Source organism: Oryctolagus cuniculus, chromosome 15, assembly GCF_964237555.1.
Source record: "Oryctolagus cuniculus chromosome 15, mOryCun1.1, whole genome shotgun sequence".
Lineage (NCBI taxonomy): Eukaryota > Metazoa > Chordata > Mammalia > Lagomorpha > Leporidae > Oryctolagus > Oryctolagus cuniculus.
In genome coordinates, this window is record NC_091446.1 from 81,787,831 (window position 1) to 81,806,499 (window position 18,669).

At 53.3% G+C, this 18,669-nt stretch overlaps 1 protein-coding gene across 5 annotated transcripts in view; it reads left to right on the forward strand.

Moving 5' to 3' along the window:
• WDFY4 (WDFY family member 4) overlaps positions 1–18,669 on the forward strand; it is a 275,027-nt gene that overhangs the window by 131,725 nt on the left and 124,633 nt on the right. For 3 of the 5 annotated variants that reach the window (XM_017338630.3, XM_051837551.2, XM_051837550.2), the window contains exons 32-39: positions 857–1,021; positions 3,606–3,812; positions 4,332–4,446; positions 5,854–6,011; positions 8,567–8,805; positions 10,470–10,588; positions 13,510–13,695; positions 16,055–16,191. In XM_017338630.3, the coding sequence (XP_017194119.2) occupies positions 857–1,021; positions 3,606–3,812; positions 4,332–4,446; positions 5,854–6,011; positions 8,567–8,805; positions 10,470–10,588; positions 13,510–13,695; positions 16,055–16,191 (1,326 nt within the window). Of the gene's footprint in view, positions 1–856; positions 1,022–3,605; positions 3,813–4,331; positions 4,447–5,853; positions 6,012–8,566; positions 8,806–10,469; positions 10,589–13,509; positions 13,696–16,054; positions 16,192–18,669 lie in introns of those variants that run through there. The other 2 variants (XR_007916089.2, XM_051837552.2) reach the window with 2 other exon arrangements.

Genomic DNA, 18,669 nt, shown 5'->3' on the forward strand with positions numbered 1-18,669 from the left:
TTTAAAAATATATTCATTTTATTTATTTGAAAGGCAGAGTAACCTTGGGTGGGGTGAGGCTAGAGAGAGAGAGATCTTCTATTCACTGATTTGCTCTCTGAATGGCCACAAAAAGCCAAGGCTGGGCCAGGCAGAAGCTGGGAGCCTGGAGCTCCAGCTGGGTCTCCCATGTGCGTGGGAACAGGTGCCTTCAAAGCGGTGCATCTCGGTCATCCTGCTCCAGCCCCTGCCACACCCTCTGGGCTCCTGGCAATGGAGCGGTAACTCCTCTGAGTGGCCTGCGCTTCTTGTCACCATTAGACTTGCTTGTTCCTGGCGTGGGACACGGGCCAGGCACTGAGTAGCTCCTGGGAAAATCCAACGTCCTCGCTCAAGCACACCAGGCAGGACTGGGTGGCAGGCAGGAGGTGGGGCAGGTAGATGTGGAAACCACAGCTGGGAAGGGCTGACCGACAGATAAGGTTCTGACGCCTACCCACAACGCTGCAGGAGCAGGCTGAGTTTCGCTCTGTGGAGGAGTTGCTGTGGCTATGCAGGGAGCATCAGCCCATTTGTGAGTTTTCTAGAATATTCTTTGAGGCCAGCAGGGTCTCAGGCAGGCAGGCAGCAGCAGCTGCAAATACTGGGGGCTAGGTCCAGTCTCCAGCCAGTCTCTGTAAAGTGCTTGCATCTCAAACCTTTGCTAGGGGCAGGGTGGGGTGCTATGTGCCCCGGGGCTGACCATAATCTTAATGGGTCTTAATCAATCACAGGTCTGTGTTGAAAGTCTCAGGGCGGGGCGCTCTCCTGCAGGTGTCAGAGCATAGCCCCCTCCCCCAGGCTGGCCCGCACAGCCTCTCACAAGGTATGTCTTTAGCCTGTGGCAGGTTCTGGAGACGGCACCTGGGAACAGAGCTTCCCGGCCAGCGTGCTACAGTTCCTGGGCCTTGTGCACCGCACCTACCCCCAGGACCCAGCGTGGCGGGCGCCGGAGCTCCTGCAGCTGCTGGTCACGGTCACCTTCCCCCCAGGAGCCCTAAAGGTAGGACATGCGGCTGCACTGCCCCAGCGAGAGCCAGACCTGCCTCAGAGAGCGGGGGTGGGGGGAAGGGAAGAGGGCAGCCACCACCGCAGCTGAGATACACCAGAAGGTGAGTGACCGGGACGCTGGACGTGCAGCCCGGTGGTTGTCCTTTTCCTGGCTGAGCCGCTGCGCAAGGTCATTTTCAGCCCTGAGATTTAGCATGTTTTGTGGCATTGTTAGGAATCTAACAATTGGATGGTAGATCCAGTGTGGTTTCATGTGGACACCCCAGGTGGGGAGTGTGGTCCTTGAAAGGCAGCCATGATCCGGGGGGCATGGAACGGCTGCCCCATAATCCTTTGCTGTGGACCCAGCCAGCGAGTGAGCAGGCTCTCCCAGCCAACCTCTCCCAGAAGTGTCTCCACGGGCAAGAGCCTGAATATGCCACACTTGCCACGGTTAACAAAGCACACAGCCACGCTCTGAAGCTCCCGCTCTTACCCCAAAGCCCAGGTCCTTCCCATCGCCGTCAGCTTAATAGAAATTAAGCAGCCCAATAACACGTGAGGGTGCAGGCCACCTGGGGCTGCTGCACCTGTACGGAACAGGCACAGGCTCCGTTGTTGTCCTTGAACCCTAAGCAGCACATGTAACAAGTCCTCACGGAGCACTTCTGTTGTACCAGGCACTGTAGGTAATCCAGAGATGACGTAATGCATAAAGCAGGTGCTGTGTAAGGGTCTGTGCACCTGTGGATTTGCTGGGAGGTTCCTGGAACCAGACCCTCCCATGGGTACTGAGTCAGTCGACTGTGCTTAATTTTAATAACACTCAGTGCAAAGACTCGGATGTCTGCAAAATAGTTCAAATGGTTTTTAACCGGCTTAGTGGATTCATGTCAACTCAAGGGACTTCTAGGAAAGTTAGAGTTAATGAAACTTCACTTCAGAGCAGAGGACGGCACTGCTGGCTGTGGCAGCAGAGGGCTGGGACGGACCCACGGGGAGGCTGGGACCCCAGGCCAGATGTGCAGTGGGGGAAGGGTAGGCCTGCAGCATCCCCTGAGCAGCTCTTCTGTGGGGGTGCTGGGGCCCTTCCGTGCATACCCGGGCATCCACCGCCCAGAGGCCAGGCCTGCCATCTGCTGAGTTGGGGTTCCAGCCCAGTGACTCCGCCAGCAGCCATGGTGCACGCTCTGACCCAGGCCTCTCCCTGCGCACGGTCCACGGTTTCTGCTCAGGGCAGGGCTCTGGCCAGAGTCACCTCCCCAGGTAGCCAGTGGGGCCCCATCCTGGGCTCCTGGCTGCAACTCAGGGGCTGTCCTGCTTGCTCCTTCTGCCCTTGTCCCAGCGCCAAGCCACTCCACAAAGCCCGACAACGTGACAAGGCCCCATTCCCGCTGAAGCCTGGATGCCTGAAACTTGGGTTTGCAGTGAATTTTCTTGGCGTCTTCCCAGTGAAGGCCACGGGGAGCTAATTAATGCGGCCGCCACCTCCCTAGGAGCTGTTAAATGCGTTTTATGGCTTAATTAAGAACGGCTGCGTTAATTTTATGAATGAGCAAAGGGAGGTGCCGACAGATGAAGGCGCGTGAGCAGCGCCCGGGCTGGGGGTCACAGGCCCCGGCCGCCGCGCGTCCTTGGCTGTGTCATTCGGCCTCCCAGCCAGCTCCGTGTCCTCCTGGATGTGTCTGGGGTGATGGCTCCTGTCTCAGGGAGCACCCAACATCTCTTATCAACAAGAAAGGGAATGCCAAAGTGCTTTGAGGGTTCAAGGAAGGGGCGCTCCCTCGTCCTCACGGTGGGGGGGGGGGTCCCGTCTGTCAACACCGCCAGGGCCTGGGCGGGAGGCAGAGCTGGTGCCTGCCCTGCGAGGTGGGAACCGAGGGCCTCTGACCACTCACTGGGTGCACCGTGTCATTCTCACGAGTCCCGTGTGAGATCTTGTCTTTATCGCCATGGGAACCCACCAGGGGCTGAGTGTGGCGAGAAGGCAAGAAGTGACCTCCCCATCACATTCTTTTTTGACAGGCAGAGTGGACAGTGAGAGAGAGACAGAGAGAAAGGTCTTCCTTTTGCCGTTGGTTCACCCTCCAATGGCCGCTGCGGTTGGCGCGCTGCGGCCGGCGCACCGCGCTGATCCGATGGCAGGAGCCAGGTGCTTCTCCTGGTCTCCCATGCGGTGCAGGGCCCAAGCACTTGGGCCATCTTCCACTGCACTCCCTGGCCACAGCAGAGAGCTGGCCTGGAAGAGGGGCAACCGGGACAGAATCCGGCGCCCCGACCGGGACTAGAACCCGGTGTGCCGGCGCCGCAAGGCGGAGGATTAGCCTAGTGAGCCGCGGCGCCGGCCCCATCACATTCTGAGCATTGCAGGCCTCTCTGACTCAGGGGCTCGGCGTGGGCCTGTCCTGTGTTCTCAGATCACAGCAGCCACCTTATAAGACACTGGTCCCCGGACAAGCTGTGTCTCTCCGCCGAGCCTCTGTTTCCATACCTGTCAATGGGTACAATGGTTATCCTCTGTGTGCCCGTGGCGGAGGGTGTCGTGAAAGAGCTGCAGGCAGAGCAGGTGCACATTTGGGGGTTCTCTTGTCTTTAAGGGAGCCGCGGCCGAGTCGCCCTGGAGCACCAGCGGTCCGGGGGCTGTGGCTGATGGTGACAGCACCACGGAGGGTCTCCAGGCTCCAGCCAAGTCGCATCCCAGCCGGAGGCAGCTGAGGGAGTTCATGCAGCTCCTTCTGAGGGAGGCGCTGCTCGGAGGAGCCCCCGGTCCCAAGCAGTGGCTGCCGCTGGAGCTGCTCCTGGAGGTGGGTTGGGCTGAGTGCTGTGGGCGCGGGCCTGGGAGAGGACAGCCATGGAGGGAGGGGAATGCCCCTGGGGAATCTAGGGGTGGGGTGGGGTGGGGACACTTGGGTGAGCTTGCCCAGGGCTGAAGATGCAGGCTGACAGGGGGTGGAGACTGTCTCCTGGGACCGCAGGGATGCATGGGTGCGGGGGTGGAATCTGCATACCACATGCAGGTGCTGGTAAAGCAGCAGGTGCATCAGCACCTGAGGGCAAGATCCCTGGAGGCGGAGCCTGAGGTGTAGGGCTTTTGGGCAGAATCTACTGGGTGGATGTCCCACGGAGAGGCACCTGCCAGGTGGCCATTGCTGTGGGCTCCCCCGGCTTGTCCCTGGGAAGAAGGGGATGCCGGGAGCTGACAGGGTGACCACACTCAGAGCAGATGCCGTGTTAGTGCTGCAGCTGGGTAAGCGGAGCAGTGGGCAGCGAGGGGACCCCCAAGGCCGTGCCGCTGCTATCTCAGTCCCAGGCTCCTCTTCCAGGCTTCTCCAGAGAACATCAGCAGCCAGCAGAAGCGAGACTTCCAGTGTGAGATCCTTCTTTCCACCATGGAAATATTCCACATGATGAGCGCAGGCAACGTGGTGACACTCAGAGGTGAGGGTCCGTGACAGCAGGCTGCCGGAGAGCCGCACCCCTGCCAGGCGTGGATGCCACCGCCCCCCGGGGTGTCAGGCCCGCTGTGCACCCAGAACAAGGGCTCCTTGAGCCCTGCCCAGATGTCCCGTGAGGGGATGGAGCGCTGGCTCCTTTCCCTGACACTCCTGTCATTGCTGGGCCACTCAGAGACAGGAAGTCTTTGCTGGCTTAAAATTGGCCTTCCACCAGCTTCAGTAGAAACATGGCCTCTTCCCATAGGGGAACCAAGGCAGCTGGAATCCAACATCACTCCCTCACACCCGACACTTGGCACCGATGCTGGGCACAGAACGGGTGCATAGCCAATATTTCTCAAACAAAGGAACCTGGACGAGGATGTCCCTCTGAATTTATTTAACACAGAGGCTTCATTCAAAAACTCAGGGTGGGCATGTGGCCTCGTGGTTAAGATACCAGTTGGGTTGCCTGCATTCCACAGCAGTGTCTGGGTGCAAGACCTACCTAGAACTCCTGGCTGCAGCTTCCTGCTGGTGTAGACCCAAGGAGGTAGCAGTGATGGCCCAAGTTGTTGGCTCCCTGCCACCCATGGGGGAGACCTGGATTGAGTTTCTGGCTCGCGTCTTTAGCCTGACCTAACCCTAGCTGTATCTGGGTATCTCGGGGGAGTGATCCAGTGGATAGGTGTACCATCTCTCTCCCTACTTCTGCCTACCTCTGTCTTCCTGCCTCTCAAGTAGATAAAAGTAAATGAAAACAAAAGCCTGGTCCCAGTGCAGCTGTCCCCCCGGACAAGGCTGAACAAACAGGGTTCTTCCCATAGTGTCTGAGCCATGGGTCGTCCTCTATACTCGTCCTTCCCCAGGACGTGCGAATCCGGGACTTCCAGTGTTTTCTGTGGGGGCACTGAGCCACAGAGCACTGGGTCTGGGGCCTGGTGATCCTGCTTCTGGCCTTGGCTCTGTCGCTGGATGGCAGCGTGGTTGGGCAGGTGCACAGGATGGGGAGAATGAGGCATGCCTCTGTGCAGGGTCGTTGCGGGACTTAGCTGGGGTTGCACGCATATGCACACACACACATACCTGAGCACACACGGCTGACACTAAGGCTTTATCCTCTGCCCAATGTGACAGCCAGAACTTGAGTCACCCCCACACTGTTCTGTTCACCTCGAGACCTTAAATTCTCCCTCATCCCCATCCCACACACATGGAAGAAATGCCTCCTCTTGCTTTCTCAGCACCTGGTTGATTCAGGGTTAATTTGACGAATTACCCGTTCATTGGGCACCTACTAAGTACAAGGCTCCATTGATAAGTACATGTGGTTGGTTAGGGGCTTGGGGGCCGTGGGGGACAGAGGTCCATTTAGACTGTGAAATTGGTCTGTCTCCCCACCCCACCCCAGGCAGCAAAGAGCCTCAGCCAAACGCAGAAGCTGCCGCGGCTCCTTCACTCGCAAGTGTCTCCTGCTTCACCCAGAAGCTGGTGGAGAAGCTGTACGCTGGGATGTTCTCGGCCGACCCCAGACACATCCTTGTCTTCATCATCGAGCACATCATGCTGGTAAGGGGCCTCCTGCTGCCCAGCTGAGCCTCCATTCCACATTGCTCTCGGCCGGCGTCCATGGGTCCCTTCCCTGACGCAGACTGTGCGATGGACAGGGGAGCCCGGAGGCACGGCGGCCCAGGGAACAGCTGGCGGCTGTTTGTGGCCCACAGGGCTCTCCCCCAGGCTACCCAAGGTCCAGCCCAGTGACTGGGAGCCTCACCCTCTGCACTTGAACCTGAGCTCTGTACGCTCCCAGACCCTACATCCTCCCTTTTCAACTTTCCTTGTGATTGTGGCTTTACTCTGGGCGACAGAGTCACCAGGGTGGTTGTGTCCCAAAGGCCTGTTGCTTTTTTCTTCCTTGGTACCCCCCTCCATCTGCCATAGCTGTCTCCCGGAAGTCAAGACAGTCTTTCAACTTTGTATTCTGGCCCACGCACCCAGTGGGCACACACACACAGAACCATGCAACCTCAACATTCTAGAGCAGAAAGACACCCATGGCATTCTAGGGATCTTTCCTGATGAGAGCTCACTGTGTCCTACCCATGGGTATATCCACCTGTGAGTGGTGGAGAGATCTTTCAATCACTAAGTGGAATCCGCCTCCAGCAGCCCCAGCAAGCAGCCCCAAGCATACCCCTTGCAGAAGAACCAAGGGCACCATCCTTCTTCCTCCTCCCACCTGGCAAAACGGCACCCGTCTGTCCCCCCGCAGACCCCACACTGGGCCTCAACATAGTTCCCAGGGTGTTGGTGGGTGTGGTACTGCACAGGTGCAGACCAGCCTGGAAAGAACACTATCAGAGGCCTCTTTAGAAAAGACTCCAAGATGGGAGAACTAGCCTCTGTCCTGTTGAGAATGCAAAGAAGCCCCGAGCTACCTGTGCTCAACGCAGATACTCAGAGCTAACTCCAGAGCTGGGCCCACTGGGGATGGATGGTGTGCTGTCATGGGGTGCCAGGCCCCAGGCTTCCCAGTCCCTGTCACCCCACCTTCCTCCTCTCCTGCTCCCTGCCTGTGACTCCCACAATGCGTCATCACAGTCTGACAGGTGTCACTCATCGGAGGAGAGGAGAAGACCCCCAAACAGGCTGACAAAGCTGAGCGTCCTTAGCAGGAAATGTCTGCATTGCTGGTGACGCTCTAAGGGACCCAACCGCAAGTCACAATGGGCCTTCCCAACAGAGCAAAAAAAAAGAAACTTAGCATGAAATATGTGCTCCATGGTCTCTTCCCTGCAGCCAGACAGATGGATGCGTGGCCCCATCAACGTTAAGGCCTCAAATGAGGCCCTGGTGCCTCTCCTTCTGAGTTTCTCCTGGACTACAATCTGCTGGACGCTGTCTCCAGTCCATGTGGGCTGACCCACTGCAGATTACCCAGTCCTCCCGAACCTTGGCCCCTTAGCCCCGAAGTGGGGTGGTCTGGGTGTCTCTGCCTTATGGTGTTGCTGCGACGATTATATGAGGCAATGGATGCAAATCTAGGTGAAGAATGCCCAGCACAACACCTGGAATATTGTATACACGGTGTTTGTTTCTGTTGTGACCCTTGATTTTAAACTTGATAACACAAACAGCGTGTTCTTTTTTTTTTTTTTTTTTGACAGGCAGAGTGGACAGTGAGAGAGAGACAGAGAAAAAGGTCTTCCTTTGCTGTTGGTTCACCCTCCAATGGCCGCCGCGGCCGGTGTGCTGCGGCCAGTGCACCACGCTGATCCAATGGCAGGAGCCAGGTGCTTCTCCTGGTCTCCCATGGGATGCAGGGCCCAAGTACTTGGGCCATCCTCCACTGCACTCCCTGGCCACAGCAGAGAGCTAGCCTGGAAGAGGGGCAACCGGGACAGAATCTGGTGCCCCGACCGGGACTAGAACCCAGTGTGCCGGCGCCGCAAGGCGGAGGATTAGCCTAGTGAGCCGCAGAGCCGGCCAACAGCGTGTTCTTATCTGCAGAATGTCCACCACGGTCCTAGCATGTCACCGCTCACTGGTCCTCAACTTCAGTTTTCAATATTTGCTGGGGGTGAACATCTAATGATTTTTTATGTGAGTGATCACTCAAAATCTGCATTGCCTGTATCGATTATTCACTTAGAGCTCAGAGGCACAGCCATTGAAGTCACTGCACTGGCATCCCATAGGAGCACCGGTTCTTGTCCCAGTTGCTCCACTTCCAATCAGCTCCCTTCCACCATCTGGGAAGGCAGTGGAAGATGGCCAAGTGCTCAAGCCCGTACCACCCACAGGGGAGACATGGGTGAGATTCCAGGCTCCTGTCTTCTGTCTGGACATTGCAGCCATTTGGGGTGTGAACCAGTAGTGAACACCACCCCACCCTTCTCTCTCTCTCTCGTTCTGTCTCTGTAACTCTGCCATTCAAACAAACAAATAAACCTCTTTATCCCCCCTTTTTAAAAAAAGCTCACAGGTGGACGGAGCCTGAATTTCAGACCACATCACTTTTTTTGATTGTACTTTTTTTTTTTTTTTTTTGCAACCCGGGTCAGTATCTAAGCGTGCAGGAAGTCCACAGCTGTGTGTGTGTCCGTCTGCTTCTTACGGCACAGGTCATCGAGAACGCCCCTTCTCAGAGGGACACGGTCATCAGCGCCTTGTACAGCAGTCTGAATAAGGTCATTCTGTACTGCCTGTCCAAGCCCCAGCAGTCCCTGTCCGAGTGCTTGGACCTGCTCAGCATCCTGAGCTTTCTGCAGGAACACTGGGACATTGTCTTTGCCACCTACAACTCCAACGCCAGCTTCCTCCTGTGTCTCATGCACTGCCTTGTGCTGCTCCACGCAAGAAGGTGAGAGTGCCTGTGTGTCTCCAGGCTGGCCGGTGTTCTCCGTGTGGAGCAGAAGTAGTTAGAAGGATGCTGAGTAGGGTTGATACAAATGAGGTGCTCCTTCTGCTTGTCTGGTCACTGACATTATGTGCCGTGTTGAATGATATCCATTCCCAAGCCTCTCCAGGTGCCTGAGCAGCCAGAATCATCATGAAATAATAATGTACCCAATTCCCACAATTCTAAGGTTGCGAGATATTTCATTGATTTAATTTTTGAGGCAGAAAATGCCGACGTTAAATGTATCCACTTTTTTCTGATGCAGTCAGATTTCAGAAACACAAAGTTGATAAATGCATTACTACAATGAAAAAATGCAATAGTACTTCAAAAAGTGTTGGAAAAGTCCAAAATTTTTAATGGGTGAGTTTACCTTGGTGCTAAAGATTTTGAAATCTGGGCATATGAGAGATCTAAAAAATTCATGAGAAATGCGTATTATTTAAAATCTTTGTATGGATTTCAAAATTATTTTTGCACCAAAATAAACACATTTTAAACTACATTTCCACTGTTTTGCAAGTACTCTCATATGTTACAATATTGTGTTGTGCAAGCCAGAATTAATTTGCAGAACAGAAATACACAATATGGTATGCAACAATGATAGAAGGCGATTTAAATGAAAATCTTTGTGTCTGGTGGTTCTAGTTTTGGAAAAGGCGGTATCTCCCTGTGTCTGTTCATTCCCTGCTTCTGCAAGGTAGAATGAGTATACAGACTAAGCATACTTGTCCAAAACACTCAGGGTCAGAAATGTTGCAGGTTTCTCATATTTTCTGATACAGGAATATTTGCATATGCATAATGAGATATAGGACCCAGGCTTAAAAATGAAATTCTTTTTGCTTCATATCCACCTTATAGCTTGAAGGTGATTATATATGATGCTTTTATTGTGTCTGTGTTTTGACTGTGACTCGTCCCATGAGATCAGGTGTGGAATATTCCAGTTATGACGTCATGTCAGTGCTCAGAAAGTGTTGGAATTTGGAGCATTTTTGGACTTTGGGTTTTGGCGTAGAGCTGTTTAGCCTGTGTCCCGTGCAGCTTGCTGCCTGTCAGTGTTATCTCGAATGAACTGAGTTGAGATGAGTGGAGAAGAGAGGCTGATGGGATGTTACCCTTTGATACGTCTTTTGTCTTGATCGTATTTATTCCATACAAATTACAAGCTTAACCACAGGAAAAAAACATCCCCTTAATCCTGCAGAGTTGCCCACTGAACTTCAGTGACACTGGAGTTAATGTGTCGGAACTCCAGGGAGGCCCAGGGGAGGACCTGCCTTTTCATTTGAGATAAAAACGACTCATTTTCCATGTATGATTAAATTTGGGGAGATTTTCTTTTCTCTTCTGTATTTTAAGAGCTAGGCCCTGTCTAGTGAAGCAAGGTCCAAAATGCCAATTGGTTTGTTTCCTTGAAATGACGGACCCACCTCAGCTCTCTTTGTGTAGCAAAATGGGCTCCAGTATCCCAAGGTGGTTGTAAAGCTTTAATATGATGGGGAGAATTTTTTCATAATGTTATGCAGTTGAGTCTGGAGGGTGGTTATCTGTAATACAGAATCATGGAATGGCCCCACAGAAACTGGAGGTACAGTGAAAAGTCTCTTGTCTACTAGTTATCCAGAAGGATTTGGACTGGAACCCAAGCCAAGAATGACTCCTTATCATCAAGTCTTCCTTTCTCCAAGTGAAGAAGTGAAAGGAAAAAGAGAAGACTTCCCAAGTTTCAGTGATGGTACATTTAATTTGTTGTTTGTTTGGGGGATGGTGGTGATGAAAAGTGGTACCTGCTCAGGTTGCATTATTGAGTTTACTCTTCCCAAGATAAGAAGGAAATGCTGTTAAGGAAAGTTTCAAAGGCTGGGAAAAGACCTAGGAAATCCCAGAACAATGTAGGAGTGCTGCAAGTTAATATGGTAGGAAATCACAGTGGAGCAATTTTTGTACATTGGAAACGGAGTATGGATGGATGAGTGGATGAGTGGGTGGATAGATGGTGACTAGAGATGGGTGGGTGGATAGCTGGGTGGGTGGGTGGGTGGATGGGTGGATGGATGGATGGATGAGTGGTTGGATGGGTGGATAGCTGGGTGAGTGGGTGGATGGATGGGTGGATAGATGGGTGGGTGGGTAGATGGGTGAGTGGGTGAATGGATGGGTGGATAGATGGGTGGGTGGGTGGATGGATGGGTGGATAGATGGGTGGGTGGGTGGATGGATCGGTGGGTGGGTGGGTAGACAGATAGGTGGCTGGATGGAGCTTGGCACACTTACTGAAACCCTGGGCACTCACCATAAGTTAAAACCTGTGTGCCATCCCACCTAGCACATACCATTATCCAACTGTCTCTCACTGCTGTTCCTCAGGAAATGGGAAGGAGACAAACAGACTCCTTTCTTTTTTTTTTTTTTTTTTAAAGTTTATTTATTTATTTATTTGAGAGGCAGAGTTACAGATAGAGAGAGAGAGACGTCTTCCAACCACTGGTTTACTCCCCAAATGGCCGGAGTAGCCGGAGCTGGGACAACCAGAAGCCAGGAGCCAGAAGCTTCCGCTGGGTCTCCCACATGGGTGCAGGTGCCCAAGCACTTGGGCCATCTTCTGCTGCTTCCCCAGGTGCATTAGCAGGGAGCTGGATTGGAAGAGGAGCAGGCGGGACCCGAACCTGTGCCCTACTATGCCTGCCATAGCTCTGGCCCAATCATTACTTTCTATAAGAATTTCGAAATCTATTCTTTTTTAAAAGATTTTTATTTTTTCCTAGTTTTTAACAGGTTCAATGTAGTTTGTAGATACAATTCTAAGAATATAGTAATATGCCCTTCCTCTCTTCCTCTCCTTCTCTCCCTCCCACTCTCCTCCGCCTCCCTTTCTTTTTTCCCTTTATTGGCCTTTGAGATAACAGCTTAAAATTAAATTATAGTAAAAAAATCTTAATTCTTTACCGAATAGGAGGTTTAAGAAGTGGAAAGCGAAAAGACCCTAGTTTAGTGGATATATAGAAAACTGCTATAAACAGTAATTGAATGGAAAAATGATCATTTCACCCATATACAGTAAATTTTAAAGTAATCCTAGATCATTAAAACTACAGTACTATAGCATTCTTAACCCTCGGTTAGACAAAAGTATAAAACAAAGTTTTACAAAACTATACTTACAGCAATACTGACACCCCCCCACGCATTTCTTTCTTTTACTTTTTTTTGTTTTTGATTTTTTCCCCTTGTTTAAAAAATGTTGTCTCCCACATATAAAGGAAAACATGCAGTATTTGTTTTTCTGTGTCTGGTTTATTTCACTCCGTATGGTATCTTCCAGTTGCATCCATTTAGATGCAAATGATAGAATTCCATTTTTCTTATAGCTGAATCACATTCCATTGCGTACATATACCACTTTTTTAATCTGTTCCTCTGGTGAGGGGCGCCTTGGTTGATTCCATATTTTGGCTGTTGTGAGCAGCACTGCAGAACATGATATCTCTTGGATACACCACGTTCATGGCTTTTGGGGATGTGCCCAGCAGTGGGCTTGCTGGATCCTATGGCCCGTCTTCTTCTAGTTTTTAAAGAAACCTCCACACTGTTTTGCACAGTGGCTGTACTGACTTACGTTCCCACCAGCAGTGGGTAAGCGTTCCCCTTTCTCCACATCCTCACCAGCATTACTGCTCCCTGTCTTTTGGATTTTAGCCATATCTGCCGGGGGAAGGAGATCTCATTGTGGTTTAGCTCTACATTTCCCTGGAGTTTATTCTTGCAGTTCGTAATCTCAGATCAAGTTAAAGCAATCAGCAATTTGTAACCAAAAATATTATATCCCTACCTCTCTCGGGCAGTCCCGTGTGTCTGAGAGGTTGTGCTTTCTCTTGATCGAGGAAGCAGAACTACTGTGGCCCTCCACCTGCCACCTTGGTTTCCAGACCATGTTGCTCACTTTGTGACTTCCTGTCACAAGACTGTAGGTGCAAGGGCTTCTGGGTGCTGATCAGAGACGTGCCCGAAGCCAGTGCTCGGGAACAAGCTTGTGATGCTGTTGAAGTTGATCCTGACACAGTGTTGATGGCAGCAGGGATGTTCGTGCTGGGGAACTGGACTGGGCAGCTCTGGGGGCTGATACCAGAGCGGAGACCCTTGAACACAGTTTGCAAGATTATCCACGTGGGCTGCGGCAGGCAGAGTTGGTTTTGCTGGGTCTGTGGTCCATGTGTGAACAAGCCCTGGGCAGTGAGATGGAAAGCAAGGTGTACGAAAGGGTCCCAAGTCCCTGGCTGCAGTCTGGAGTTTGGTGGATAGTTTCCATGGAAGGACAGGCTGGAAGGAGATGTGTCGGGGGGGCTTCCACTAGGCTACTCTGTTACCCAGTAGAATTGAGAGGTCGGGAAAAGGGGCTCCCTGAGCCCATCAGTCATGATTTCCAGGCCAGGTGGGACTTGGTGGTGGGCAGTTGGCCGTGGGGAAAGGTCAGCTTGCATGGACATTGGTCGCATTGTCATCAGTCCCGTGACTGGAGCTTGCAACACTGGGCTGATGTTCGTAGCATTAAATGAGAAGGGTGCAGGGAAAAGCAGCCACGGCGCGTCCCCTCCAAGAGTCCTCAGGCCATCGTCCTGATGGTGCCATGCGCGCGCGCTCTCTCTCTCTCTCTGCCAGTCCAGCAAAGCATCCAGAGGACAGTGTGGACGCTCTGGCAGCAGCTCGTGGCGCAGAGGCGGCAGGCGCTGGAGGATACCTTCAAGATTGATCTGTCTGTGAAGCCCAGCGAGAGCGAAGTGAAGATGGAAGAGGTCACCCCACTCTGGGAGGAGACGATGCTGAAAGCCTGGCAGCATCACTTAGGTCTCTGTCCGCTCAGCTCCGGGGGGGGGGAGGGGGGGACAGGACTCCTGGGTCTCGTGGAGCCAGACTTCCACAGGGACCCCATGTGTCGTTCCCTGCAGGTGGGGTTGACAGCCCTGAGACATGTGTCTGTCCTCATGATGACTGAGGGCTGCATTGCACCTTGGGTGCCGGAGGTGGGGGCGGAGGTGCCAACCACACAAGTAGATCCTAGTAATTTCTTAGGGCGAGGGCTCCATGTGCCAAAACTCTGACTTGACCTTGGGAGCCTGCACGCTCACTGATCCCGTGGGTGCTAATACGCTGTGGAAGTCTTCATCCTCCCGACCCCAAGGCCCCTGGCGTGCTATCAACGTTTCTGTGGCTTTCTGCTCCTCTTGCTCAGTGCGGCTACAGGAACAGATCTTGATTTGTTCCCAAGGAGGTCATCGCCCTCCCATTATGGCTCAGGCGCTGGTTTGAAGTTCCTCAGCTGTTTCCATGTATACTGTTCCGCACTGTCCGATGCGACAGAGCGTTTATCTGGTTGGCTTTCAGAGTATTCCCGACAGGTATATGTCTACCTGTGTGTCTCCGTTCATTCGTACTGCCATCGCAAAACACCAGAGGCTGGCCCATCTATAAATTGCAGAAATTCCTTTGCTCACAGTTCTGGAGCCTGAGAAATCCCCAAGATAAGATGCCAGCAGACGTGGTGTCTGGCGATGGCTCTGCCGGCTTCCAAGATGATGCATTGTTGTTGTGTCCTCTGGGTGGGGGAGGGGAGGGAGGACGTTCTCTCCTTCCAAGGTGGATGGCAAAAAGGCACTAAATTCAGTTCCCCCCAGCACTTTTGTAAGACACTGATCCATTCACGGGTGGAGTGCTTCTGGCTTACTCACCTCCCAGGAGACCCCACTTCTTTATTTATTTATTTGAAGAGGTAGAGTTAGAGAGAGGGAGAGGGAGAGGCAGAGAGAGAGGTCTTCCAACCACTGGGTCACTTCCCAGGCCAAAGCCAGGAGCCAGGAGCTTCTTCCGGGTCTCCCACATGGGTGCAGGGGCCCAAGCACGTGGGCCATCTTCCACTGCTTTCCCAGGCCATTAGCAGGGAGCTGGATTGGAAGAGGAGCAGCCAGGACAGAAACCAGTGCCCACATGGGATGCCAGTGCTGTAGGCAAAGACTGAGCCTACTACGCCACAGTGCCAGCCCCAAGATCCCACTTCTTAATGCAAACCACAGTGAGGATTAAGTTGCAATGTGACTTTGGGGCATCACATTCCAACCACAGCAGTACATGTATACGAACAAGGAGGCTTCCCAAAGCTCACGGACGATACACATTTGCTCTTAATTCCTGCACTTTGCAAGGCTGCTTTGCAGGTGTACAATTTGGAGTCACAATGTGAGATTTCATTTCGCCTAGAAGCGTGGCAATGTAGGACATCAGAGGGTCCAGGCATTCATGGGAAATGGAATTAAAAGATGATTCTGTTTTGATGGCCCAAATTTTGAATTCTACGCCCATGAGGGGTCACCAGCATGTTCACGGAAGACATGGGTTGTGAGAAAACTGCATGGGTTTCAAAATTGTTTGGTATCAAAATGAATGTATCTTTTAATTGCTTGCACAGGTAGTATAATCTAGGGATCAGATGGACCTTAAAGCCTACGTATGGTATTCTCTGCCAAAAAAAGTTTTTTTTAAAGATTTATTTATTTATTTGAAAGGCAATGTTATAGAGAGGTAGGGGCAGAACGAGAGAGAGAGAGAGGTTTTCCATCTGCTGGTTCACTCCACAGATGGCCCACCACAGCCAGGGCTGTGCTGATCTAAAGCCAGGAGTCAGGAGCTTCTTCCAGGTCTCCCATGTGGGTGCAGGGGCACAAGCACTTGGGCCATCATCCACTGCTTTCCCAGGCCATAGCAGAGAGCTGGATTGGAAGTGAAGCAGCTGGGACTCGAACTGGCACCCGTATGGGATGCCAGCACTGCAGGTGGCGGCTCTACCTGCTACGCCACAGCGCTGACCCCCAAACCATGTATTTTTAGCACTCTCCACCTGCCAGATCCTTTAAACACCTGCTCATTGAATCTTAATGACATCTCAGTAAGTGTAGGTGTAGTTATCCTCATTTTACAGGATGAGAAACCAACTCATCCATGACCTCACTGGCAGTCACAAGCCACCGAGCCAGGGGTGTAAGCCCAGCCTGGCCACCCACAAAGCACCCAGCAAGTCCCCGAGCCACATGAGGGTCGGAAGGTGGCACTGTCAGCTTGGGGTCCAGGCCGCTTCCCTTGGCGATGGCAGGTATAGAGACACAGGGTGCTCTCCAGACAACTTTCTCCTGACAGCCCTTCCTTCTGCCCCCAGCGTCTGAGAAGAAGTTGCTGGCCAGCCGCTCGCACGCCGCACATCCGAGCAAAGTTGCTCAGTGGAGTGGGAGCCTGTCTTCGGCCATGAGGCTGGTGCCGGGGCGGCAGACCAAGGACCCGGAGTGCAAGGCAGAGGTGAGCCCGAATGCGTTTTCCTTAGAGAAGCCCCAGGCGTTCGCTTCACACCCCCAGAGTCGTGTCTCCTGTCTGTCTGTCTCTGGGTGTCGTTCCATGTTCCTCTGCATATTTAAGGGTGTGCGTGTGGCCCCCCCCAGTTGAAGCTCATGTAGGAGAGCCAGGTCTTGGGCTGGCTTTGACGTCAGCGAATACGGACTCCCCTGGGTGCTGTGCGATTTTCCCTCCTCTTCTTTGGAGTCGGGTGTACTCGGAGGGTGCGGTCCCTCTGCTCAGCAGGTGCTGAGGGAGGAAGAATAAGCTTGCTCCATTTCCAGTGGATGCAGTGGTGGGACCTCGTGGCTGGGTGGGGTAAGACGTTGGGGGTTTTCTGATCCATTTCTCCAAAGCCGTGCCACACGTCGTCCTAACACTCAGTGGTCCCTGCAATGACCTTTCGTGACGCCAGTTGCTGTTGTAAGGAATTTGGAGCCCAGTCGGGGGGTGGGTGTCTCTGCTCCTCCGTGTCTGGTGCCTCAGCTGGGGTCATCGGAAGCTCCGTTGCTGTCATGGCTGGTGGTTGCTGCTGGCTTTGGTCTGAGGCCTCCGCTGGTGCTGTTGGCTGGAACTTGGACACAGGGACTCTGCACGTGCACTGGGCTTCCTTATAATATGGTGGCAGGGCCGATGTGGAGAGAGAGAGAGAGAGAGAGAGAGAGAGAGAGAATCAGGCAGTGGTTGCATCACCTGTTGTGACCTAGCCTCTGGAGCCAGGCAGTGTCACTGTGGCTGAGATAGGCATAAGTTCTGTAGAGTTCAAGGGCAGGGACGTGGACTGCCCCTCCCTATGGGGGCAGGGCAGGGTCCTGCAGGAGCACGTGGGACCAGGCATGTTGCCGAGGCTCCTGGTGGAAAACACAGTGAGCCACGATTCCAGTGTTGGGGACCTGGACATCTTCAGGCAGACGTGGGACCTTACTGGACGCGGCCTTGGGAAATGGGCTCAACTTGCAGGAGTCTTGATCACCCTCTTTCTACAATGGGACAAGTATAACCATACAAGGGGCTCCTTGGGGCGGGGGTGAGGATGCTGCCCGGCATCTTGCACTTTGTGCGACTTTGGAAAACGAGGAAGGCCTCAAAGCCCACCTAATCCACTGTCTGCCGGGGTCAGAGGTTGACGGGGAGGCGCCGCCACCACCACCGGGTGCTGGGGAGAGGAGGAAAGCTCAGGGCTACCGTGGCAGAGGAACCTGTCTGCCTTCCAACCTCAGGAGCCCAGGCTTCCGGGCTTATGGAGAGAGAGCTCAAACCAGAGGGGAGTTCAGAAGAGAGCTGGGCTTGGGTGGCTGGGTCTCTATGGCTGCAACAGAGGGCACAGCCCACAGCCCATTCAGTGTACCCTCAGTGTGTCGGCCTGGTGAAGACATTGCACAGTTAGGTTTGTTGACAGACTCACTGATTGAAAGAATGAATGAGTGAGTAACTCACCCATGTTTTGTACCAGGTGTATTAGAGTGGTCTCACTAGAAATGTCGTTAATTGTACACATTTTTTAAGTCTGAGAAGCGTACATGCATACTTAGGCACACACACTCAGAGAGAGAGAGAGAGAGAGAGAGAGAGAGAGAGATCTTCCATCCTCTGGTTCACTCCCCAAATGGCTGGCTATAACAGTCAGGCCTGGGCCAGGCCAGAGAGCCAGGAGCCAGGAACTCAATTCTGGTCTCCCACATAGGTGGCAGGATCCTAATTAATTGGGCCACCACTGCTCCCAAGAACTGTATCAGGAGGAAGGTAAAGTTAGGAGGCAGAGCTGTGTAAATTGAAAACCAGGTACCTGACAGGGGACACGGGCATCTTAACCACCAGGCCAAACGTCTGCCCCCAGCCCTGTTACCTAGATGTGGAAACCAAAGCTAAAACAATTGCGAGGCTTGGCAGCCGTTCACCGTCAGAGTGAAGGCAGCGTCCCATCCCTGCACTGCCGGGCAGGACCCTGGGCGACGCACAGAGCCTCTCAGGGCCCTGGTCTTGGACCTACAGCCGCTTACAGCAGAGCTGATGGGGGCCTTGTGGTGCTTTCGAAGCAGAAGATCCCACCTTCCCCTGTAGTGCTCTCTCCCCGGGGGGACACTCCCACAGGTGACGGCACAGACTGACCTCCTGCTTTGTACCCAATGACCAATGCCATCGATGGCGGGAGCGGTCCACTTCTTCCCTTGTCTGCTCCCTGACACTGGTACTCCTGGCCCAGGGCTCAGGTCAGCCTGGCTGGGGAGCTCGGGAAGGGCTGATGAGGGTGCTGGGTGTCACAGTCATTCATTCTTGCTGTGGGAGCTCCTGCAGCCATGGGTGCTGCCTCTTTTCCAGCCCCTGGCTCCCTCCTCCCCATCGTTGGCACAGCCTGGCTGCCTGAGAGTCCTGGGAGATCAGTGGAGACACAGCTTGTGCGAGAGACGCTTGGGTTGACTACATGTCTGGGGACATGTAGCTGTG